This window comes from Ursus americanus, chromosome 2, assembly GCF_024610735.1.
Source record: "Ursus americanus isolate L20-20 chromosome 2, mUrsAme1.1.p, whole genome shotgun sequence".
Lineage (NCBI taxonomy): Eukaryota > Metazoa > Chordata > Mammalia > Carnivora > Ursidae > Ursus > Ursus americanus.
Window position 1 is genome coordinate 81,322,031 of NC_142128.1, and position 26,161 is coordinate 81,348,191.

A 26,161-nucleotide genomic window follows, 5' to 3' on the forward strand; every position below is an offset into this window, starting at 1 on the left:
CTAACATTCAGTAAGTTCAGTCAGCTGCAGTCTGCTTGCACTAATTTGTTCCAGGCATCCTGGAACAGGAAAGACTTGCTGTTGTATCCCTTCTCTTGAGAAATTTTAGCATTCTGAAGCAGTAGGTCTTAATTTTCTGTAAGGGAAATAAATCACTTTAAGTATTTTAAGAAAAATACAAATGTCTACTAGGATTTTATATCTAGTTTCAGAAGGAATTCCTTATAGTTGATCTGTGAACTTCTAGTTATGAGTGCCAATTTTAAGGGTGTCTTTGATTTTCTTTTGTGTCTATTTTTATGTCTTGGGAACTCTTTGAATAGTGCTTGTCCTTTTCTAAAGGAGAATTCCCACCCTGTTGCTTCCTAAATATATTATTTGTATTTTAATACTTATTTTCCTTATTTTGATGCTTTTTAAATGTTAAACATAAGGTCTGATTTTCTTGTGAAAGAATCATGAGGTACTAATGCATGTTCAGAGTTAAGCACAGAGGATGTGGAGTTGCAACCCTGTAACACAGAGCTATCCTCCTGTTTAACAAAGGAGGATTACTTTGAAGTTGACAAAGCAAAGGTAGCATTAAATACCTCTTACTGTCAAATTATGTGAAATCTTTATTGGAATAGTTATGATATCTCCTAGTATTTATTAACAAGTATATTGCCTACATCCGGCCCCTGGGAGAAATATAGGAGCCAAGGATTGTACAAAGTTCAGTGACATGCATAAGGCACAAAAGAGAGCTGAGGGGCGCCTGGTGGCTCAGATGGTTAAGCATCAGCCTTTGGCTCAGGTCATGATCTCAGGGTCCTGGGATCCAGCCCTGCGTCAGGCTCCATACTCAGTGGAGAGTCTGCTTCTCCCTCTCCCTCTGCCCCTACCCCCCCCCACCATGCTCTACCACTCTCTCTCTCAAATGAGTAAATAAAATCTTAGAGAGCTGAAAGATATTTGGACAAATCAAGTTTATAATAGCTAAGTCACCTGAAGAGAATTGCACTTATACTAGGAGTGTATGCATTTGTTCTAAGATCTAAATTGTATAATAAGGTTGCCTAAATGTAGAATTTAAGCTTATACTGTCTTGACTCCCCTAAACATGTGCTATGCTTCACCTGGTGACAGATATCCTAAATGTAGGTAGAAATTATTCACCTCCATGGATGTGTGATGTGTTCTATTTTAAGTGCAGAAACAATTATCAAGTGAGTTCTTTCATTGCAAGTAATTGGTGTTGAATAACTCAATAAAATAGGGATTTATTTTATTTTTTAAAAGATTTTATTTATTTATTTGAGAGAAAGAGAGCGCAAAAGCTGATGGGGGGGGGGGCAAGGAGGGAGGAAGCGTGAGAGTACAAGCACACCTGGCACTGAGCGCGGAGCCTGATGCAGAACTCAATCCCATGACCCTGAGATCATGACCTGAGCCGAAATCAAGAGTCTGGAGGCTTAACTGACTGAGCCACCCACGTGCCCCTAAAATAGGGATTTATTGAAGGACGTTATGGTAGTGCCTAGAATTGAAATAACAGAATAATCAGATCAACTGCAAAGAAAAAATCCAGGTAAACTTTGGTGCTCCCTGCATTAGGGCCCGTGCACTTAAACTTTTAGAACAGGTCTATCTATCAAGTTATCTGTGGTGAAGGACATCTATATCTGTTGTTTTTTAAATTCAGTATTCTTTCTTTTAAATAATTATTTTGGTTTTGATCTTACTATGTTTATATGTAAATACTGTTTAATTTTCATAGTTTATTACTTAATTAGCCAGCATATGTTTGCACATGTCCTTGGTGTAGCCTCTTGCTTCAGTGCTCAGTTCTTTCTTGGATATGTGTTTTCTCCAAGTTTCTGGCCTCTTAAAGTGCCTTTTTTTTTTTTAGGTAATACATTTAAAGAGATGGTTTTTCAGTTTTATCCAGCATTTTTAGGTGTTCTGTACCGTGAAGATTCCTCAGCATATCTAGTCTGCTTTGTTTCCAGAAATGGAAGTTTTAGTCTCATCATCCTCATCTCAAAATAATCTTGGTAAAAGTGCATCAGATCATATTATTCCTCTACTTACTGTCTTTTACAAATCTTACATAGTCCCTTCATCTGCTCCCTGCCTCTCTTTAGCTTCATTTTAGATTACTTTTACTTGGTATGGTCCAGCAGTACTAGATATTTTTCTCAAGGAAACCATATTCTCAGCACGCACACACTTCTTGCTGCCCCATATCCCTCAGTTCTTTCTTGATATCTCAATTTTTAAGTGTCATTTCATTAGGAAGACTTGCTTGACCACTTTTACACTGGCTTAGTTCCTGTTGTCATCCTCCCCTACCATCCTGTACTTTCTTTTTTATTACCTACATTGCTCTTACAATTACTTTTTAGTGATCTGTTTTCTCTCAAAGGACAGTAACTGTTAGCATTCTTGATCACTGCATTCCTAGTCAATAAACAGCACAATGCCCGGCACATAGTAGGCATTTAAAAAATATTTGTTGTTGAATATGTAACATTGATATTTAAGATTTGTTATAAGACTTCCATAAATTAAATAGCGTGGGGAATGATACTACAATTAAATAATTCTCTTGTCTGTTTGAATCGTTTCTTATTTTTTAATTTGTTTGCCTTCAGACTGTAGACAATTTAATCTTTTTTATTTTGAAATAATTTTAAACTTAAAAGATGCAAGAATGGGATGCTTGCGTGCCTCATTCAGTTAAGTGTCTGACTTCAGCTGAGGTCATGATCTCAGTGTCCTGGGATCAATCCCCATGTTAGGCTCCTTGCTCAGTGGGGAGTCTGATTATCCTTCTTGCTCTCCTTCTGCCCCTCCTCCACCCCATCTACCATTCCTGCATGCTCTCTCTCCCCCTCTCAAATAAATAAATAAAATCTTAAAAGAAAAAGTTGCAAGAATAGTACAGTTTATGGATACTCTTCACCCAGTTTTCCTCAGTGTTGACAGCTTACTTAACCATGACACAGTTATCAAAACCAGGAACTTAACATGTTGGTACAATACTATTCACTAAACCATAGACCTAATTAGAATTTTGCCAGATTTTCTCCTCATTTCTTTTTCTGTACAAGGATGCAATATAGGATCTCACAGTGCACTGAGTTATTTGTCTGTTTATTCTTCTTCAGTCTGTGACAGTTCCTTAGTTATGACTTTGATACTTCGATGAATAGTAGACTTTGGTGAGTTATTTTGTAAAATATCTCTAAGTTTATTTTTGTCTGATTTTTTTTTATTAGTAGATTCAGATTATGCCTTTTTGTCAAGAATACCATAGAAATGGTGTGCCCTTCACAGTGCATTATTTCAGGGGGCATATGATGTTGATATGTCTTATTTTCTTGGTGATGGTTACCTTGATTACTTGCTAAATAAGGGTGTCTGCTTAGATTCTGCACTGTGAAGTTACTACTTTCTTTTTTGTACTGATAAATATCTTACTGCTCCTCAAACTTTTGCCCACTGATTCAAGCATCCATAGGTTTATCTTACCTGCATCAGTTTAGTACTGTGGTGGTTTGCCTAATGGTGATTTTGCATTCCTCTCATTCCTTCTGCTTTTATTAGTTAGAATTCTTCTGTAAGGAAGAGCTGTCCTTTTCCCCACATTTATTTACTTATTCAGTTGTTTATTTATATCAATATGGACCTGTGGATAGACTTTTGATTCTGTGGATTATAATACAGTACTATCATTTTTTTTATTCTTTGAACTTTTGGAGCTTCGTCAGGCTGGCTTTTGTGTCATTTTGACATGTCGCCATCCTTTTGTGAGAGTTTATTTTCTGCTATCACAGGATACTCATACCAGGTTCAACTTGTATTTTCCCTGCACCAGCTCTGGAATCAGCCTCTTTTTCTAAGAGCCCTGACTCCTTTTATTGGAGAATGGTATTTAGAAAACAAGATCTAAGTGCCAGATGTGCTCATAGTTAGAGTATCATTTTTCCTACATTCTGACAGTGGATAGAGCCCGTGTGTGTGTGTGTGTGTGTGTGTGTGTGTGTGTGTGTGTGTGTGTTAACCCTTGCATATACACATATCTATTTCTATGTTTATTTACATGTATTTAACTGTGAATTCACACTGGTGTCTCTGATTCCACTCCAACGCATAAAGTTCATTGTAGCTTTTCTTTGTTTTTAGCTCCCCAAGACACAGTTCCCTGGTACTCCTTCTTCTGTTCTGTGCCTGAATTCACCTGGTAATCCTTGTCCCAAGAGATATAGACAGTCAGTAGTTGAATGTATTAAGTATGCTCAGGGTTGTTATGATTAGTAATGTTTCTGAGAAGGGTTATTTAAGAGGGTGTCAGGGAACAAGGGAGATAATGTGAATATGAATGTTGGGGTTCGGGAAAAAGATGGTTTTGGTATACTTAGGGAGAAAATGTTCAGGCAGAAGACCAGCTGGTCTTAAGGTTCAGAGATAAGAAAAATATGACTATTGAGGAAAGTGAATATAGTTCAAGATAGCTATATAGGTTGAGACATAGTTTGTAGTTTCATACCATTGTGGTTAGAAAAGATGCTTGATCTGATTTCAGCCTTCTTAAATTTATTCAGACTTGTTTATTGATCTAACATATGATCTATCTTGTAGAATGTTCCATGTGTGCTTGAGAAGAATGTATATTCTGTTGGTAGATGGAATGTACTGTAATGCCTTTTAGGTTCATCTGGTCTGATATATAGTTTTAGTCCAGTGTTTGCTTACTAATATTCTGTGTGGATTATCTGTGCATTGTTGAAACTGGTTACTGAAGTCCCCTGTTGTTACCGTGTTTCTGTCTGTTTCTCCCCTAGATGTGGGGATCAACCCCCTCTCTACTCTGGGAGAGGTGGGGAGTTGGGAGTTCCCTTCCAATTGTCTGGCACTTTGCTAGGGGGTTGGGGTTTATGGCAAGAGCATGTCTCAGCCTGTCCTGATCATTTCAGTAAGGATGATGTGGGCATTTTCTTATTCGCCTGATACGTAAGAGTCTCTGAGCTAGTTTCTGGATTTTTTTGTGGAGAGAAATTATTCTGTAAGTAGCTGTAGATTCAGTGTACCTGTGGGAAGAGGTGAATGCAGGAGCCTCCTATGTCACCATCTTGGACTAAACCCCCAATCCATGTTTTGTTTTAAGAGAGATGCAGCTAGAAAGTAGGCTTTAGTTGCTTAGACAGTTACAGTTAATTTGTCTATATGTCTATACGAGCCCAAACTGTGATTTTGGGATAAGAAATTAGCTAAGTTTTTTTTTCAATTGGGTTGAATGTGTTCTTTTTTCCTCAAGAAAATAAGAAATTTATAAATATATAAAATCACTGTTTTTAAAAATTGTATTTTAGTAGCCAGTTGTTCACTTCCTTAATTTCATTGTTTTATATACATTTCCTTTGCTCTCATCTTTCTCAGTATGATTCTGGGATGCGTTTTATTAATTTTCTGTTAATCATTTTAAGAGTCTTTTCATTGGTGGTGGCTTTTCTGCCCTAATTTGAAGAATAATGAACAGTCCCAGAATATAGAGGAGGAGGGAAGCATATAAAACCCTGGCTTTGAGAGAATTTGAGCTAAGAACTTAAAAAAAAGTTTTTTAAGTTGGTATGTTGCTATGAAATCAATAAAATTGGGAACATTGGGGAGATTTTTCAACAAAGAAGTAGTTTATGGATCTTAAGGAATTAACAAAGAGTAAAACGTACGTTAATTTTTCAATACTGTTTTTGTTAGAAACCTGTGTTTCCTTGCTTTTTATATCTGATTGGAATATTGATGTTATATTCATCATAAATGCATTCTATCTTTAGCTAGCTGCCTGGCATTTTAGAGAGAAATGAGGTAGTTGCATAACTGTAGTTCTTTGAAAGCTTTATTTCTGGAATAAGTAACCAGAGTGGTTTTACTTCTTATGGTTCATTCTTGTACTCATCTTTGCAAAAAAAAAAAAAAGACTGAAAATTCAGTTAAACTAATACTATTAATCTTGAGTAGTCAGATATCTTCTATATGCTTTGTTTATAATAACTCCAGTCTTTTAAAAAAATATTTATTTGTTTGAAAGAGAGAGAGCATGAGCAGGGAGAGGGGAAGAAGCAGACTCCCCTGCTGAGCAGGGAGTGCAATGCAAGGCTCCATCCCAGGACTCCTGGGATCCTGACCTGAGCTGAAGGCAGTCCCTTAACCTACTGAGCCACCCAGGTGCCCCTAAAAACTCCAGTCTTAATAATATATATGACCTGTTGCTTTGCAAGAAGTGAAAAAGAACTGTGATTAGTAATAATTCAGCTAAAGGTGAATTTAGCTAGATAAATTTAATTAAGTGGCTTTAAATAATGGCATTCACTTTCCAATTATATGAAGTAATTAATTAGGCTGTCAGAATTAGCAAATGGAAATCCTTCAGTAAAGAATAGATAATTTTCTTGAAAATATCATCTGTATATAAATTAGTATTTTGTCATGTTGATTCAGTGAAGAGCAGTGCTGGAAAAAAAGTCCTTTATTTATTGTCCTCTAAGGGAACCCATTTCCAGTTCTTCAATTTATACTAAGTCCTGAAATTGATTTGCCTTTAGTAATTTCCAGCAGTCATGCAGTTCCTTTTCAAATAACCTTTCCCTGATTTTACAAAAGAAAGCTTGGTCTTTTGCCAAATCTCATTTTTGTTGCAGTGCATTACCTGCATAACCCCCAAAGGGATAGTCTGAAATACTCAAATTGTTGGTGTAGACATCGAGAAAGTAAGTTTAATTAACAGGATAACAAATCCTTTTGAAGTCAAATTGTTTTCATTGTTTATTTTCAATGAATTGAAGGAGGACTTAATTGCTAGCTTAAAAACTAATTTTTTTTTAAAGATTTTATTTATTTATTTGAGAGAGAGAGAGTCAGCCAGCGAGAGAGGAAACACAGCAGAGGGAGTGGGAAAGGAAGAAGCAGGCTCCTAGCGGAGGGGCCTGATGCGGGGCTCCATCCCAGAACGCTGGGATCACGCCCTGAGCCAAAGGCAGACGCTTAACGACTGAGCCACCCAGGCGCCCCTAAAAACTAATTTTTAACAACATATCCATATGCAGTTTTTGGAAAACATGTGGAAGGAATTCAGAAAATTGACATTACTACAACAGACTTTCATTCTGATCCATTTATTTATGTAAAAAGAATTTCTCAGCACTTATATCTATAAGATGAAAAATAGTGATATCAGTGCTTCTTAATTGTCTCATTCTGCAATATTCATAATATTCTACCAAATGCGATGTCTATCATTCCAACAATAATGTAACATTTATCAATGGGTATATGAGCTAACTGGGAGAAAAGCTCCATCTATTTAAATTTAAAAATTAAATTTATTTTCAAATTCCCAATAGCATTTTACTTTTTATGTTTAGTATTTATCAAAGTTTATTACATGTTTATGTTGTGTTGATGTACTGTATTTCAGTAATTGAAATGAAACCAATGCAGAAGAAATTTTAATATTTACAACTTTATGGTAAAGAAAGTTTTTGTATTTAAATTATAATTTATAAACATTTAATGGCTAGGAAGTATGACAGGAAAATTTGTCCTGGAAGCTTTTTATCTCTCCTTCTATTTTTGAATGACGTCCTAGCTGGATAAAGTATTCTTGGCTGCATATTTTTCTCATTTAGCACCCTGAGTGTATCATGCCAGTCCTTTCTGGCCTGCCAGGTCTCTGTGGGTAGGTCTGCTGCCAATCTAACATTTCTGCCGTTGTAGGTTACAGATCTCTTGTCCCGAGCTACTTTCAGGATTTTCTCTTTGTCTCTGAGATTTGCAAGTTTCACTATTTTATTTCGGGGTGTTGACCTATTTTTATTGATTTTGAGGGGCGTTCTGTGTGCCTTTTGGATTTTGATGCCTGTTTCCTTCCCCACATTAGGGAAGTTCTCCACTAGAATTTGCTTCAATATACCTTCTGCCCCCCTCTCTCTTTCCTGTTCTTCTGGGATCCCAATTGTCCTAATATTTTTTCACTTTATGGTATCACTTATGTCTCGAAATCTCCCCTCATGATCCAGTAGTTGTTCATCTCTCCTTTTCTCAGCTTCTTTATTCTCCAGCATTTTGTCTTCTGTATCACTGATTCTCTCTTCTGCCTCATTTATCGTGGCAGTTAGAGCCTCCATTTTTTATTGCATCTCATTAATAGCCTTTTTGCTTTTGACTTGATTAGATTTTAGTTCTTTTATTTCCCCAGAAAGGGATTCTCTAGTGTCCTCTATGCTTTTTGAAGCCTAGCTAGTGTCTTTATAATTGTTATTCTGATCTCTAATTCCGACATCTTACTTATACCCATACTGATTAGGTCCCTCGCAGTCAGTACTGCGTCTTCTCTTTTTTCAGGTGAGTTTTTCCTTCTTGTCAGTCTGTCCAGAGAAGAGTAGATGAATGAGAGAACCAAATACTACAATGGCAACAGCGACCCCAGGAAAATATACACTAAACAAATCAAAAGAGATCCGAATCCGGAAAAGAAACAATTTTTTTAAAGAAAAAAAAAAAGAATATAATCACACTGGTGAGCAGAATAGAGCAATACACTGGATTCTATGTGTATTTGGCCTGTTTTTTAGAAAACTAGATCCCAGTGTCGCCGGGGTGACTCAGTCGTTAAGCGTCTGCCTTCGGCTCAGGTTGTGATCCCGGTGTTATGGGATCGAGCCCCACATCAGGCTCCTCCGCTGGGAGCCTCCTTCTTCCTCTCCCAGTCCTCCTGCTTGTGTTCCCTCTCTCACTGGCTGTCTCTCTCTCTAATGAATAAATAAAATCTTAGAAAGAAAAGAAAGGAAAAGAAAAAGAGAAAGAAAAACTAGACCCCAGTATTGCAAAGAAAGAAAAACACATATGTACAAAAATTAAATTAATACAATGAGAGGATAGAATGTAACTGTAAAAATGGAAATTACAAGACAAGAAAAAAACAAAAGAGAAAAAAACCCCCAACATTAAAAAAAAAAAAAGGGATATAAGCAGACAGGTGAACATGACAGAGCAGTACACTATCACCTGAGTTCATTTTGGTCAATTTGTTAGAAGAAACTGCATCTCAAAATTGTAAAGAAAGGAAAAGTTATATATGCAAAAATAAAAATAAATACATTGAAAGGCTAGAATGTAAATGTAAAGTGAAAATTTAAAAAGACCTTAACAAAACCAAAAAACAAACCAAAAGAAAAAGAACAACCAAAAAGAGAATATGATCAAGCTGGTGATTAGAACAGAGCCATTTTGATATGTTAGAAGACTGCATCCCAAAATTGTAAAGAAAGAAAAACATATATATACAAAAATAAGATTAAATATAATGAAGGGATACAATGTAAGTATAAAAATGAAAATTAAAAACTATTTTAAAAAGGAATTGATAAAATAAGAAATTGGTCGAAAAAAGAAAAAAATTAAAAAAAAATAAAGTTGAAAGACTAAAGAATCATGGGGGAACAGACATGAATTCTATGTGCTTTATCCCTCTAGTGCTGGAGTTGTGCGATTCTCATTGATAGGTAAACCTGGTCTTGGCTGGATGTTCTTGCGGATCTTCTGGGGGAGGGGCCTGTTGTGTTAATTCTCAAGTGTATTTGCCCCAGGCAGAATTGTACAGCACTTGCTAGTGGCCAGGCTAAGTAATCTGCTCCACTTTGCTCTTTGTGTCTTTTGTTCCCTGAAGGCTTTCTGATCAGCTTTAGAGGGTGAGAATGAAAATGGCGGCCTCCCAATCTCCAGCCCAGAGCTGAAAGCTTGGGGCCCACTCCTTAGTGAACCATTAGACAAAAGCAGTCAGTCACTCCTCTTAGATTTCTGGTTGAGTTCGCAGGTGTTCAGAATGATTTGATGGCTATCTAGCTGAATTTTTGGGAGTAGACCAAATTAAGGTCTCTTACTTCTCCACCATCTTGGACTCCAGAAATTACATTTAAGCTATTTAAATGTGTACAGAATCTTTTGTCATAACAAATGTATGTAAGACAGCTTTCCAAAATTGTTTTAGAGGTTACAAGGGCAAAAAACATCTGAAAACACTGGTGGATACTTGCTTTGCTACTGAATTAAGCTCATGGTAGAACTGTTTATCACTATTTCATTTATTGGCATTTTTGCCTAGCAGACATTAGGTAAATATTCATTGAGGTGATAAATAGTTTTGATTGTTATCAGAGCTAGTGCCAGTGAGATTAATTTCATTTCCGTTATGTGTCACTATGTAAATTGAAAGAATTTTTTGTTTTACCACAAGTATTCAAGCACATTTAGTTACACCTCATATGATGAAACCTCAAGATAGATCAGAAAATTTTGTTTAGGACCACTTTAGCCTAGTTGGATTTTGCAGAAATTGGCAGCTTTAATTATGGAATAGGATATTTGGAGCTGCGGGGGCCTTAGAGATTGCCCAGTGACATGCTGTCTTTGTCAAAGAGAAAACCAGAGCCAGAGGGTCACTTACTCAAGCAAATACAGGCAATTGACAATTGACAATTGACAACCTGTCACTAAAACCTATTGATTTTACCTCTAGACTATCTCTTGAATTTCTCCACTTACCTGTAGTGTCCTCACCCTGGTTAAGGCTATCGTGATTTCTCATTTGATATCTACTGTAGTACATCTGAGTGGTCTCCCCACATCCCTTCATTTACAAAGCATATCTGATCCAATTATTCCTCTGCTTAAAATCCTTCAAAGATGTAACCTTGGTTATAGGAAAAAGGCTCATCCTTTATCCTGGAAAGCCCTAACTGACCAGACCCTTGCTTGCTTGTTTCGCCTTAGCCACCATCTTTGTCCCCCTTTCTCCCTGGATTCCAGTCACACGGACCTTCAGTTTCTCAAATGTACATACCTGTTTCTACAGCATCTATATGCTGTTCTTGCATATATGCTTAGAGCACTTATGCTCTATCCAAATGCCTACTTATCCTTCAGATTTCATCTTAGATGACACTTAAGAAAATCCCACACCTCCCTTCCCCTGAGTCCTTGCAAACTAGATACGTCCCGTTGATATTTTTTTCTCATTTTTACATTTTCTTCAAAACCCATATTACATTGTGTATATTTATGTGATTATTTGATTAAAGTCTGTTTCCTCAGGTAGAGTGTAATCTCTGAGGGCGGAGTTTACATGTATTTTGCTTATCATTGTATTCCTGGTGTCTGCCCCATTGCCTGGTATATAGAAGGGACTTAATACTTGTTGAATGAATGACTCCCAGTTAGTTCTATTTCTACTACACCAGTGATTTTAGAGTAACATTTTTATTTTTGAAATCTTCATAACCATATGCTTTATATAATTCTCCCATCTGTTGATGAAGTAGCATTTGAGAAAAAATAGAATTTCAAGTTATTTATTCCTAATTTGTAAATCACACTTAAAAAAAAACACCTTTTTTTCTTAAAAACGTGAAATCAGTAGTGCTAAATATTCTTCGTATATTTGATTTAACTCAGTCACATGTTAATTTTTATTCATCAGCTCTTTCATTTATGAGTAGTTTTTGAGAAGCTAAGAAGTCATAGAATCTATTGGGTATGGAATATAAAAATGCAAAGAAGTGTGGTGGTGATATTAAAATTAGTGCCTCTCAAACCGTATTCCACAGAATAATGTTCTTGGAAATTTTACTAGACACTCTCCACCCCCTTTTCCATCTTTCCCCTGCCATTTCCCCTCTACCCCGGTGAAAGAGTATTCTTATAAATAACTTTGGGAAACACAATATAGTATATTTCCTTCTCATTGAATAATAACAATGTATATTAGCATAGTAAAGCTTCTTTTGCCTTTAAGCAGAGTTTTTCAGCCTTGACACTGTTAACATTTTGAACTTAGGTAACCCTTTACTGAGAGGCAGGGAGAGAGAGGATGATGTTCCCGGCCTTGTAGAATGTATAGCGGCATCCCTGTCCTGTATCCATTAAATGCCAGTAACACCCTTCCTGTTACGACAACCAAAAAATGTCTCCAGACATTGTCAATAACCCCTGGGAGGCAGGATCATCCCAGTTGGGAGCTACTACCATTTTTTTTCCCTAAGATTATTTATTTATTAGAGAGAGCAAGAAAGAGAGCACATACAAGTTGGGGGGAAGGGGCAGAGAAACAAGCAGACTCCCTGCTGAGTGGGGAGCCTACTGTGGAGCTCCATCCCAGGTCCCTGAAATCATGACCTGAGCTGAAGTCAGACACTTAACTGACTGAGCCACCCAGGCACCCTGAGAACTGTTACCTTAAAGAAATCAATTGATCCGTGTTTATAACTCCTATTTCCCAAACTTATTTGAATTCCTTGGAATTCTTCTCCTTCTCATTCTTCTCTTCATATACATACCAATGTCCTGGGAAATGCTATTCTAAATGATCATTTGGTGAAGGTAAACTAATTCTACTTTTGATTTTTCTACTTTTTAAACTTGCTTAAAACCCTTCAATATTTTTCATTGCACTTAGAATAAAATTCAGACTCTTTAACATGGCCTTTGCCTCCGTCCCTATCTTACCTCCTATCACTTACTACCTGCTATTAGTTCCATTGTAACCTGCCTTTCAGGTCCTCAACCTCCAGTTCCTTTCCTAATACATTATTCCCACTCCTGAGAATCATATTGCCCTTGCTCTTTCTCATCCTTTAAGTTCAGGTTTCAGATTAAACGTCATCTCCTATGAAGAAGTCTTTTCTGACCATCTCTTATCCTGCCAAAAGGATAGCTGTCCATCCCAGTACCTACCTTCCATCTCATACCCTGTTGCCTTCCCAACATTTTTCAGTTTGTAATTCATTGTTTATTTGTGTGGGTTTCTTTCTGCCTCAGTCACTGGAATGCAAACTCTATAAGGGACAGGAGCCACATCTGTCTTGTTTATCATTATATATATATATATATATCCCTATCATTTAGCACAGAGCCTAGCATCTAATAGGCACAATAATTATTTGTTGAATAAATAAATGAATATGTTTTAATTTATCAGTGTGTTTCCGTTATAGTATTAAACTTGGAGCTAAAATATGTTTTATTGAGATGTAATTCAGATACTATAAAATTTACCCTTTAAAGTTATATGATTTAATGGTTTCTCATATATTCACAAATTTCTACAACTGTCCCCACTACCTAATTCCACAACATTTTCATCACTCCTCATTCCCCCTTCCCCCAGCCCCTGCCAACTACTAATCTACTTTCTGCCTCTGTGAATTTGTCTGTTCTGGACATTTCATAAAAATGAAACGTGTGGTTTTTAGTGCCTGGCCTCCTTCCCCTTTATGTAATGTTTTCAACATTTATCCATGCTATAGCATGTAATAGTATTTCATTCTAATGGCTGAATAATATTCCATTATATGGATAGGCCATATTTTATTTATCTATTCATCAGTTGATAGACACTTGGATTGTTTTCACTTTTTAGCTGTTAAGAATAATGCTGCTATAGATATTTGTGTGTAAGTTTTTGTATAAACATGTTTTCACCTCTCTTGATATATACCTAGAAGTGGAATTAGTAAATCATATGGTAACTCTAATTAATTTTTTGAGGAACCGCCAAACTGTTTCCAACATGTTTGCACCATTTTTACATTCCCACCAGCAATGTATAAGGGTTCCAGTTTCTCCTCATTCATTTCAACACTTGTTATTGTCTGTCTGTCTGTCTTTTTTAATCATAGCCATCCTAGTGGGTATGAAGTGGAATTGTGATTTTGATTTGCATTTCCCTAATGATTGATGATATTGAAATGTTTTCATATGCCATTGGCCATTTCCGTAATTATATTTTTTTTTTTTGAGAAATGTTCATTCAGATCCTTTGCCCATTTTTTAATTGGGCTATTTGTCTTTTTATTGTTGAATCCTAAGAGTTCTTTATATATTCTGGATACTAGACCTTAGCTGATATGTGGTTTGTAAATGTTTTAACCCAGTCTGTGGTGGTTCTTTTACTTTCTTCATAGTGCTCTTTTATTTTTTTATTTTTTTTTTTTAAAGATTTTATTTATTTATTCGACAGAGATAGAGACAGCCAGCGAGAGAGGGAACACAAGCAGGGGGAGTGGGAGAGAAAGAAGCAGGCTCATAGCGGAAGAGCCTGATGTGGGGCTCGATCCCGCAACGCCAGGATCACGCCCTGAGCCGAAGGCAGACGCTTAACCGCTGTGCCACCCAGGCGCCCCCATAGTGCTCTTTTAAACACATTTTTTAAAATTTTGATGATGTCCAATTTATCAAAACTTTTTCTTTCATCCCTTCTGCTCTTTGTGTCATATCTAAGAAACCATTGCCTCATCTAAGGTTATGAAGATTTATGCCTGTTTTCTTTTGAGAGTTTTATAGTTTTAGCTTTTACATTTAGGTGTTTGATCCATTTAGGTTAATTTCATGTATGGTGTGAGGTTGAGTACAACTTAATTCCTTTGTGCATGAATATCCAATTGTTGGAGTTTTGTTTTTTAAAACTTTATTAATACATCATAATTTTTCACAAAAATTATTAATATTGTTTCAACATTTGCCATTCAAAAAAAAATGTATGAGGCACATACTATCTATCAGACATTATGTTGGGCATAGGATTTAAAAAGATTTAAGGGGCTCCTGGGTGGCTCAGTTGGTTCAGCGTCTGCCTTAGGCTTAGGTCATGATCCCAGGGTCCTGGGATCGAGCCCTGCATCGGGCTCTCTGCTTGGCGGGAAGCCTGCTTCTCCCTCACCCACCCCCTGCTTGTGTTCCCTCTCTCACTGTCTCTCTCTGTCAAATAAATAAATAAATAAAAATCTTTAAAAAAAAAAAGATTTAAGAAATCCCTGCCTTCAATACCTTATAGATCTGGAAATTAAGAACATTGAAATTTATAATAAAAAATTGAATGGAACATATAAGATATTTGAAGAAATTAATAATGGTTTCAAGAAATTGGTTTTTGAGAGAATGCATGTGAAAGATGACACTTCTGCTATTAAAATAAAATATTCCCAGGACAGCTGGTGGCTCAGTTGGTTAAGCATCGAACTCTTGGTTTCAGTTCAGGTCATGATCTCAGGGTGGTGAGATTGAGCCTTGCATTGGGCTCTGTATTCAGCAGGGAGTCTGCTTGAGTTTTCTTTCTCCCTCTCCCCCTTCCTTTGCTCCTACATGTGTGCGTGCACTTGCTTGCTTTCTGTTTCTCTCTCAATCAAATAAATCAATCTTAAAAAAAAAAAGAATAGAAATATTCATGGCAATTGCTGTAAAAAGCACTTGGTGGTGGTTGCTATGCAGTAGAATGTTTTACCTTGATTAGTACTCATAGAGTCATTTGCTGTTAACTTACTAATTTGAGAACTTTTTGTTCTCACCATTCTGGAGGACTGAAATGCAAGGGCAGGTGCAGGCTTTTCTGGTAGGGCCCCTCTTCCTGGCTTGGAGAGGGCCTTCTGGCTGTTTTCACATGCCTTTCCCCAGTACTCATAGAGTCATTTGCTGTTAACTTACTAATTTGGGGGGGAGGGGGTGGATGAGAAAGAAATTTTCTGTCATCAATAAATTTGAGGTAAAATTTTGACCATAATAGAAATGACAAAGAAATCTCTCCCCATTCTCTGTCGTGCTCTCTTTCATATAACTGACTGAATTAATATTTAACTCAGAGCAAAAGGTTCTCTACAGCAGTGTTCTCTGACTCATTCTTCACCAATTCTGGATTTTTTTTTCACCCCTTTGTCTGCCCTTTTTTTTTTTTCCTGTTGATGCTAATCTTATAATTGTTGATACATCTTGCTAAGATTTGCAGTTATATATGTTGCCTTTTTTTGAAGTAAGCTTAGTCTTTTGAGAATAATTATTTGAAAATTTAGGACATGTTAAATTCATTGTATTAATGTACGTGGGCTGCCATTACAGAATACCATAGATGTGTGGCTTACTGAGTAGAACTTTTTGTTCTCACCATTCTGGAGGACTGAAATGCAAGGTCAAGTGCAGGCTTTTCTGGTAGGGCCCCTCTTCCTGGCTTGCAGAGGGCCTTCTGGCTGTTTTTCACATACCTTTCCCCAGTGTCCACTGAGGGTATCTCTGATGTCTCTTCCTCTTCTTATAAGGACCCAGTCCTATTGGAATAGGCCCTGTCCTTAAGACCTCATTTAATCTTAATTATCTCCTCAAAGGCTGTGGCACATTGGGGATTAGAGATCCAACGTATAAATTTTGGGAGGTGGTGGCTACACAGGTCAGTCCATAACACTTAAGTAACACATCATAGTAATTTTTATATTCATTATTTTATAATAAGAAAATATAGTGAGTTTCTATAAAACTTAATTGTTACTGGAGAGGGGAAAAAAAACCCTCATGTTATCTAGGCTCCCTACACCTGTATTTCTTTACCTGTAAAACAAGGAAAATTGGCTAGTTGATTTCTGAACACTAAAATTCTGTTTCTCTGAGTTAGTGATTTCTAACATTATTCAGCAGATAAGTTATAGTTATAGGAAGCATCTTATAATAGAAATTGATGTTCTGTAAAATCAGCATTCTACGAACTTCTCGTAACAGAGTGAAAGGCTTAGTTGACCTGTGTGCCTCTAAATTCTTAGTTAACTCTTTTCAACTAGCTGTGCTGGTTAGGTTTTACTATTTATAATTTAAAGATTTGGATGCAAAATGTTCCCTTTTTTTCTACCACTTATTATACTCTTTATACAATGTAATTTATTTATCATTCCTGAATACATTTCATTGCAATGGATTCAAGCAATACAGTAGTAAGTGTAAGTAGCAAAATGTGAGACTCCCTCTCATACCTACTCCTCTTTCAGATGAGATAACCACAATTAACAGTTTGGTATGCATCCTTCCAATCTTCTTTCTATGAATGTACATATGAATATTGATTTATGCACATATCTTTTCATAAATGAGGTCATGCTGTCTATATTCCATTATTTAAATTTCTTATCAACAGTGTGTCTTAGGATTTTCACACATACCAGGATGTATGTGTATCTTTTTTAAATGGCTGCATAGTGTTGTGTGATGTTATTATATTTGGTTAACTGTTTCCCTTTTGTTGAACATTACTGTGTTTTCTTTATCACTATTAAAAACCATGTTACATGAACATCCTTGCACACACATCCTTTTGTGCAGAGATTCCTTTAGAATATATTTCTTACATGTGGGATTAAATGCACTGAACATTTTGACGGGTACTCTCTGATTGCCTTCCTAAATGGCTTTATGCATTTACATTCCCACCAACAGGGAGTGAGAGTTCATTTACCTTTACCATTGCTGAAATAATATTTTAAAATTTATTTCAATCTGTTGGTTTAAAATTTTTATTTCATTATTTTGAAGTCACATATAGCTGATATCTGGGATGTTGAGCATCCTTTGTTCATTGGCCATTTGTATTTTTCTATGACTGCTCTAAGTTATCCGTTTTTCTTGTGGAATATCTTTTTAATACTGATTTGTAAGACATTTTTGAAGTCTATTTTGCATGTGAATCCTTTATATGTTGAAGATATGTTTTCCCTGTTTGTTGCTTGTCTTTTAAGTTTGCTTATGGTATCTTGTGGAATGGAGATTTTTTCATTTTGTGAGAATGCCAGTCTTTCCCTTTGTGGCCTGTTTTGTGCAGTGTTTAGGAAAACTTTCCCTATGTAGAGTTATTTAATTTTTTTCTAGCGTTTTATAACATTGTTTTTTTAACTCCATTTGGAGTTTATTCAAATGAATGGCTCAACCCTATTTTTAATATGGTCCATTCTTTTCTCATTGATTTGAAGCACCCTTTGTCTTACTCTTAAACCCTATGAACCCGTTTTCCCCAAAGTGGACTGTTCCTGTGAAACCTGTAAGCCAAGATGATGTGAAGACGCAGTTACCATTAATTTATATAGGAACATTTTTTAGTGTTCCCAGAACCAAAAAATATCCTTTCTTGGGCTTTTCTGATACCTTAGGACATACTTTGCTAACAGATGCACAAAATAAATTGAGATAAAGCACAGATGCTTGCAGACATAGTTCAAAGCTGTGGCGGCTTGGGTGAGATGCTGAGTGCAGTTCCCAGGGAGGGAGCTTGGCGGTGCCACTCTCACTGCCCAGGCTGCTTGCTGCCTTTGTAATGGCTTGCTGCAAAACGAATGCTGAAAACTGTGTGTGTGTGTGTGTGTGTGTGTGTGTGTGTGTGTGTGCGTATTTTTTTTGTAAAAGCAGAAATCCTCTACAGATTTCTTTTCAGTTTGCAAGAACAGGTACTCATGATATGTCTTCTGTAAAAGCAAAGTAGTGTAACTCGAATTTTCAAAAATGGGGGGTACCTGTATATGCAGATCTATTTTTATGTATAGTTCTTTTCTCTTTTCTCTCTTTTTGCCATTACTTTTTAGTGTTGCTCTAACGTTACTCTACTCTTTTCTGATTTGTGGCTATTAAGTTATATATGTGAACCAGAAATCTACATAAGAGACTACTGGTATTTTAGATAAAACAGTCTTTAATCGAGGAAATGAAGAATTCGTATGAGATTGATTAACGAGTAGAATGTTCATGCTTTAATACATAAAATTTATTATATGTTTTAGTTTCTCAGAGGCTTATTTAGATTTTTTTGGTTTCTAGGCTCCTAGTAATATTTTATTTTTAAGATTTTATTTATTTATTTGAGATAGAAAGAAAGCATGCAAGCACAAGCCCGGGGGTAGGAGGCAGAGAGAGAGGGAGAAGCAGGCTCCCCACTGAGCAGGGAGCCCCATGTGGGGCTTGATCCCAGGACTTTGGGATCATGACCTAAGCCAAAGGCAGACGCTTAACCAACTGAGCCACCCAGGTGCCCCTCTTAGTAATATTTTAAATATTTGATCTTGTCGAATATGTAACCTGTCCGTATATAAATATTAATATGTTAAAATTATTTTTTTAAACAGAAGCTATATTTAAATTGCTTTGATGAACAACTTTGTTCTGTTAATAGAGAAACAAAGTAAATATGACCAAGCCTATACTTTGCTTTTGGGTTTTCTTTCCTAACAATATAATAAAGAATAAAATAATAATGAAAAAAATGGGTAAAGTAGAATGAGATATTACTCTTATTTTAAATCAGCTATAGCTAAATGCTATTATAAGAGCAGCATCTGTTACCATGGATCATCTCTAACTCAAGATCGCCTTAAAAGAAAGCTTTGACCTGATTTATGCTTTGTAAAAATAATTCACAGTGGCCTTGGGCTGCTATAGCCTTTATTGTACCTTAATTACGGAACTTACATGAGGAACTTAAAGTGGCCACCCTTTCCTTACTGTAAAATCAGTAGAATCCTGCGTTATCTGTTAAGTTCTAAAGCATAAGAAATAGAGAAGTAGATATATAACTAAGTCAAGGTTTTGTGTAGTGATAATTTTTTTTTTACATTTGTGTTATTCAAATTAAATGAATATATTTGACATGCTTTTTAGAACTTCATTTTAAGCTTTTGTTTTTCTTTAAAGTATCTCTGGTACAAAGAATTAGTATGTATATGTGCGTATTGCATATTACTCAGGGAAATACTGTTTCTCTTATCCCTGGACAGATGAATTGTTTAAGAGTTTTTGCGATTACACTAAGATAGTTATGATTAGCATCTGGAGTCTAGGCAGATATCACTTGAACAAGAAACATGCCCTTTTAGGCTTGGGGGTTCCTGAAGCTACATATATCTGTACTTGTGGTATTCAGTAAATCGACAGCTATATAATAGAACTCACAAAGTGGATATAGCTTGCAGAGGCATATATTGATTGGTCTACACTGTGTTTTTAAAATACATAGATTTGTGGCTTGTCCTAAAAATTGGAAGATGTGGCACCACAGGGCAACAACTAACTAGATGGACATGTGCTCTCACTTGCCAGAATCCATACCACTCCTTATCCTGAAGCTGTTAGTTGTCGTTTATCACCATACTTGTATAATCACCCATTTGCTCAATTCACTTATGTTCCTACCCAGTGACTATAGGCTTAGAATAGGCAATTTATAACCATCAGTCTACATTTTTTTTTTTCTGTATCTGGCGCAGCTAAGTGAAAATCAGTGGAAAGCTATTTAATATAGTAGAAACGATCAACTCTTTTTTTTTCCAGGAACATCTTATATATTCATTTCTTCAGTTTCTGTTCCTTTTTTTATTCCCTGAAATATTTACTGTTGCTAAATCCTACTCATTTCAACTCCCCAACACCTTGAATCTTCCTTGATCACATCTCTCTACAGTAGTGTCTTCTCCTGAAGTGTTAGAACACTTATTTTTTTCACCACTATAAATTTATTATAGTAGAGACTTAGAGAGTTTCATTCAGTTAAAAAATGACTATTCCTATGAAGAGGCCTTTCATTAGTCTTTGCTTAATATGGTTCACAGTTCATTGTTGTCATTTTGAAGAATAAGGAAGTAGCACCTTTAAATTTTATTTCCCTAGTTTTCTTAGTTGGCCTTTGGACATCATATTTAAATACTGTATTCCTTGCTTTCAGTTACAGATGAGGACACGGTAAAGAGGTATTTTGCCAAGTTTGAAGAAAAATTTTTCCAAACCTGTGAAAAGGAACTTGCCAAAATCAACACATTTTATTCAGGTAAGTAGTTTTTTGGTACAACAATCAGGGGACAATTTCTGCTGCTGATGAAAGAAAAACTCTGCCATGTCAGTGTTTAACCTTCTGATCATCATTTTTAAACTGGGGCTTGTTTTTCCTCCTACACTGTACTTAGGGATATTTACTTTAGCTGGGGTAGGGACGCATCTAGTACCTCAGTGTTTAAGCCTAATACGGTCATTGCCTAGATTCTTTTGCAGTTGCAAGGATTTGGGAACTTCATTGTGAACCAGTACTTTAATGGAGCTTCACTAAAGTCCAGTCTGAAGCTTCAGAAGAATCAGAAATTTGATTTTATTATTTCAGAGCTGAATTAGACAGTTCCTGCTTATTAATTAAATTACTTTGCCTTTCCATGGTATGGAATATTCCTTTCTATTGCTCTAGAGCATTGTCTCCAGAGTGACATCTACAAGATGCTATTGGAGTTGAGAAGGAAATACTAGAACTTCCATTTATTTATATCTGACCCTTTAAAATTCTGTTTTTTTATATATATTTTTATACTGTCCTACTCCTTTAATATCTTTTTTCATATCACAAAGCTCAAGTTTCTTGGCTCCCTCATCTATTCCAGTGGATAAGCCCCCCCCCCCGAATTATTTCCCTCTCAGTCAGTTATCTTAACCACTTTGTCCCTTGTGCTTTTTAATCTCCTCACCCTCATTGCTTTATAATGTTTCTGCCTAGTGAAACTCCACCTGTAGACCAATCCAGCCTTTTACCTTCTTTATGCCTACCCATAGGCTGCTTAGGATAGCCAGGGGAAAAAAATCACAGCGGAACAAACTTGAACCAGTATAAATTCATTGTTACATTATTAACTATGTCCTCAAAGTTGCACATGGGTCCTAATCAGTGCCCTTTTCCATGCTCCAAAGTGGGTTTGTTTGTTTGTTTTTTAAGTAGGTTTCACAACCAGCGTGGGACCCAACATGGGGCCCAAACTCATGAACCCACAACACTGAGATCAAGACCTGAGCTGAGATCAAGAGTCAGATGCTCAACCAACTGAGCTATCCAGGTGCCCCCCCCAAAGTGTTTTTCTAAACCCAGCACCTTTCTCTTGAATTCTCAGACCCCACCATCTTCTCCATCATGCTCATTATACCTCCTACTTTACATATAAATATAAAGGACTTCAGGGGCACCTGGGTCAAGGGATCAAGCCCTGCATCAGACTCTGAACTCAGCACAGAGTCTGCTTGAGTTTCTTTCTCCCTCTCCCCCTGCGCGTGCACACACAGACACACACACACTCTCTCTCTCTCTCAAATAAATATGTCTTTAAAATTTTTTTTCAAAAAAAACTAAAGAACTTGAGCTCCTGTTGATGTATAATACATATGCAGATCTATGCCACCCCTCCCCCTAAGTACTTGTTGACACTCTTACCCTTACTTATTTTCCTCCAGTCTTTTTAGGAAAGCTATCCCTCTTCAGTCTGTGGCAAATCTCTACAACTACTGACTGAATTTTAGCTCCTCAAGACCTGCTCCAGTAATTATTTCTTCTAAGAATTAGTAAATAAGTGCATCATTGACTTCCCTTTTTACTGGGTTAGTCTCCTTAGCAAGTCACTCCCTTCTGACAAAAAAGGAAGCAAATGCCTTAATTCTGTGTTCTTCTCATCTTTCACTTATGGCTGGGCTTCCTAGGAAAAAGAGCAATTTATGCAGAGACACAGAGCCATGAAAGGGCACAGTATATATGCATGTCCTTTGCACTACATTGTAAGCACCTAGAATGCAGAGACAGAATAGAAATACTGTTTGAAACTGTGCAATGATAGATTTTCAGCAAGGGAAAAATGTACAGAGAAATTGCAATATGCAAGAACAAAGATAATTTCCAATTAGGACATAGGAGGAAAAGAGGAACCAGCAGTGTAGACAGAAGGAGAGGGTGGCCATGTAATGAAGAATAAGGAAGAGTAAGCTAAAAGAGAAAGGCATTTGCAGGGGAAAGAGTGATTAGACGGAGAAGGGCCTGTAGTAAATGACCTAGGGCTGTAAATGCAAAATGTAAAAGGTCAAGTTAATTACCATTTTTCTTTTGCTAGGAATTTTTGGGGAAGGATCTCTGAGCCCAACTCTGTGTAGATAGTTTAGATCAGAAAGAATAGATAATGCTTCTTGGTATACAAAGCAAAAGAAATATCTACTCTTAACAATAGATATGTATTTTTTACATGTTGAGTTATAGTAAAAACTATATACAAATTGTGAACCATTACACCTAGTCAGGTATGTGTGTTTTATGTATGGTTGTATGCATCTATATATGTGTGTATATGTAATATATTTAAACAATTAAATTTTTATGGAATAATATCCTTACTATGTGTAATATATTATTTTCTGTATTTATTTCTATTTGACTTATAAAATGCTGATTTATGATCCACACAGCTGCTTTTATGACCCATATTGGGTTATAACCCTAATGTGAAAAATGGTATCTTAGATTTGATTGTTTTTCAAAAATAATTTTAGGCTTTCTACTATTAAAAATTTGGAGGCTACGATCGTAAATGACTTCCTTTTTCTGTGTGTATTGGCAGGGCCAGTAGGGCATGCCTCTTGGTGTCACCACAGAGTAGGTACACATGATAGTCTTCAGACTAACTTTTTACCAGGTCAGGAAGTGATGGGTAATATGAAGACATGATTGACAGAAACAGAATTTGGCCCTTGTCCTGAACAATATCATTTTTCTCCTTATTAGTCACCTTCTCCATGGCAGATTGTCTTATATACTGCATTTCTCAGACACTAGGGCACAGAAAAACTATAAATAATACAGGGATGAGTTCAGGTTATAAACCTACCTCCACCCACTTGTATCTCACAAATTACTTAATGGTCAGCTAAAAATGGTCACTTTTAAGTAGATATAGTCCTGACTAAAACTTCTAAATACCCCAAACAAAATGCTGTAAAAGGTAAACAAAACATAATGAATACTACTAAAATGTAGATACTTATTTTCATATCAATTCTGTTACCTACCAATTACATTTTGGATTTTTGAACCTTACTATTTTTTAGAAGAAGTTTACCGTTTAACCTTTCTAGGCCTCCATGTACTTGCTACTACTAAAATGAACACATTGATTCCCAGCCCTCTTGGGTTCTACCTGTGAGGAGTGAGAAGCAATTGTCAGTATTTCACAAAACCTGATATAAGTCATTTCATTGCTCTTTATGTTTTTTTTACATATTTTTTAGTTAATAATGTATAAGCATTTATATTAATAGATAAAATCTTTTTTAAAAAAATTTTTTTAAATTATTTAGTTGAGAGAGAGAGGGAGAGGGAGTGCATGCACCAGGAGAGGGAGAGAATCCTCAAGCAGACCCCCACACCAAGCGTGGAGCCCAGCACACAGGACTTGATCCCAAGATCCATGAGATCACCAGCTGAGCCAAAACGAAGAGTCGGACACTTAACCGACTGAGCCACCCAAGCGCCCCAATAGATACAATCTTTTAATATTTGAAGACCATGGAAGGAAAGGGAAGTTTTTTAAAGGAAGGCTCCATTTGGTGATAACATTACTAATCACTGATGTCTCCTAAGTCTCTTCTAGTACTAAAAATGGCATCAATCCTGAAAGCTGTAGTGTTAGAAATCTTTTTTGTGGTGATCAGTAATGTCCTTTTCCATTGGTCATATTAATCACTCTATATTATAGCATCTTTCTCTTTGCTAGAACCATTTTGCTTTCTCTCTCTATTCAAAATATTTTGCTTATAAGCAGTGTTTTTATGTGCCTACATAAAAACAAAATCTTAGAATATATCTGTTGCTTTTAATAGTCCACAGTTAAAACAGGCAGGGCTTTTCCTTTCTTTCTTTCCTTTTTTTTTTTTTGGTTGGAATGTTTTAAATAGCTAGGGGCTCTTTCCTTCGTTTCTAAACAATCTCAGTTTTTTTTTAACCTGTCCTAATTTTTTGGCTTCAGTTATTACGACTTCACAGCAGTGTTATGAGTTTTTCCTTTCTTTACCAGAAAAGAGAGAGGAAAGAAGGGAAGGAAAGAAATTGCAGTAGTGTTATTTATAAGTATGAGATTTATGGCAATAGAAGCAGATTTATTTCTTGGCTGTAAAATATTTTCAGGCTTCTTATATATGTAAGACCAATTGGATAATAGTTATTCAGAAGTATTCATATTACAGTTATTCCTATAATCCTGTTATGTTTTTCTTTATTCTTACTGAATTTGAAGCATTGTATATTATGCCACTGAGTGTGTGTAATAAAACATAAGCATTTTTTTCACTGAAATACTAAATATCATTTTATAAGTGATTATATATATCTGGTACCCACATAGCTAAATTATGACTTAATGGCTGATTTAGCTCTTTGCTTGTATGTGTGTAAAGACGTGGATTAAGTATATATTAGGGTGATCATAGGTCTGTAGTATTGTTTAAAATTCCCATTGTCTTACTATTATTTTCTATATCATGATTCTCTTGAGTTTATTACAACAGAATCCATTACTTAAGAGCTGTAAAGAATGGGGATTGGGAGGTTGGTTAGGAGAGAAGTAGGGGACATGAATTAAAGCAAGCAGTCTGGCTTGCTTTCTTGTTAACATATCTGATGATAATTAAAATTACAATTATTTATGTACTATCCACATGTCCACTCTCCTTCCCTCCTATCTTCTAATATTTGAAAACCGTGGAAGGAGAGCGAAGTTTTTTTAAAGGAAGTCTCCTTTTTGGTGATAACATTACTAATCACTGAAGTCTCCTAGGTCTTTCTAAGACTGCTAAGATTTTTTTTCTAAGACTGATGAGATGGGGAATGTCCCTGGTCATGGAGTAATACCGTTGCAGGATGACATCCTTATAAAAAAGCTGACTATCATCTAAATTAATGTTCTCTTAAGCTGTAGGCTATGACCCAATACATGGGTCAGGAAATTAAAATACCTGGGGTCATCACGAGCATTTAAAAAAATATATGAATAGGGGTGCCTGGGTGGCTCAGTCGTTAAGCGTCTGCCTTCAGCTCAGGGCGTGATCCTGGAGTTCTGGGATCGAGCCCCACATCAGGCTCCTCCACTGGGAGCCTGCTTCTTCCTCTCCCACTCCCCCTGCTTGTGTTCCCTCTCTCGCTGGCTGCCTCTCTGTCAAATAAATAAAATCTTTAAAAAATATATGTATGAATAGAATATAGTAGAATAGAAAATATCAGATTATATCTAATGTGTTTATTTACCAATTGTGTCTATTTCTTTTATGTACAATATGATACTTGGTATTTTAGAATTTTGCAAAGTACTATGGAAACTGACATGTAAAAGCATTGACTTTACTTGGAGGAAGAGAGAGGGATTGTGGAAAAGCCTCCGGAAGAAGTAAAATTTAAATTGGCTCTTTGAAAACGCGGGGCATTTTCACATGCTCTTGGAGGAGCATATTGGGGTTAACAGTGGTAGAGGACTTGGAGTGCAGTATTCCCAGGAAA

The 26,161-nt window shown here is 36.2% G+C and overlaps 1 protein-coding gene across 2 annotated transcripts in view; it reads left to right on the forward strand.

The window, feature by feature from the left end:
- XPR1 (xenotropic and polytropic retrovirus receptor 1) overlaps window positions 1-26,161 on the forward strand; it is a 234,242-nt gene that overhangs the window by 118,083 nt on the left and 89,998 nt on the right. For both annotated transcript variants that reach the window (XM_045811338.2, XM_045811337.2), the window contains one exon: window positions 20,549-20,650. In XM_045811338.2, the coding sequence (XP_045667294.1) occupies window positions 20,549-20,650 (102 nt within the window). The remainder of the gene's footprint in view (window positions 1-20,548; window positions 20,651-26,161) is intronic.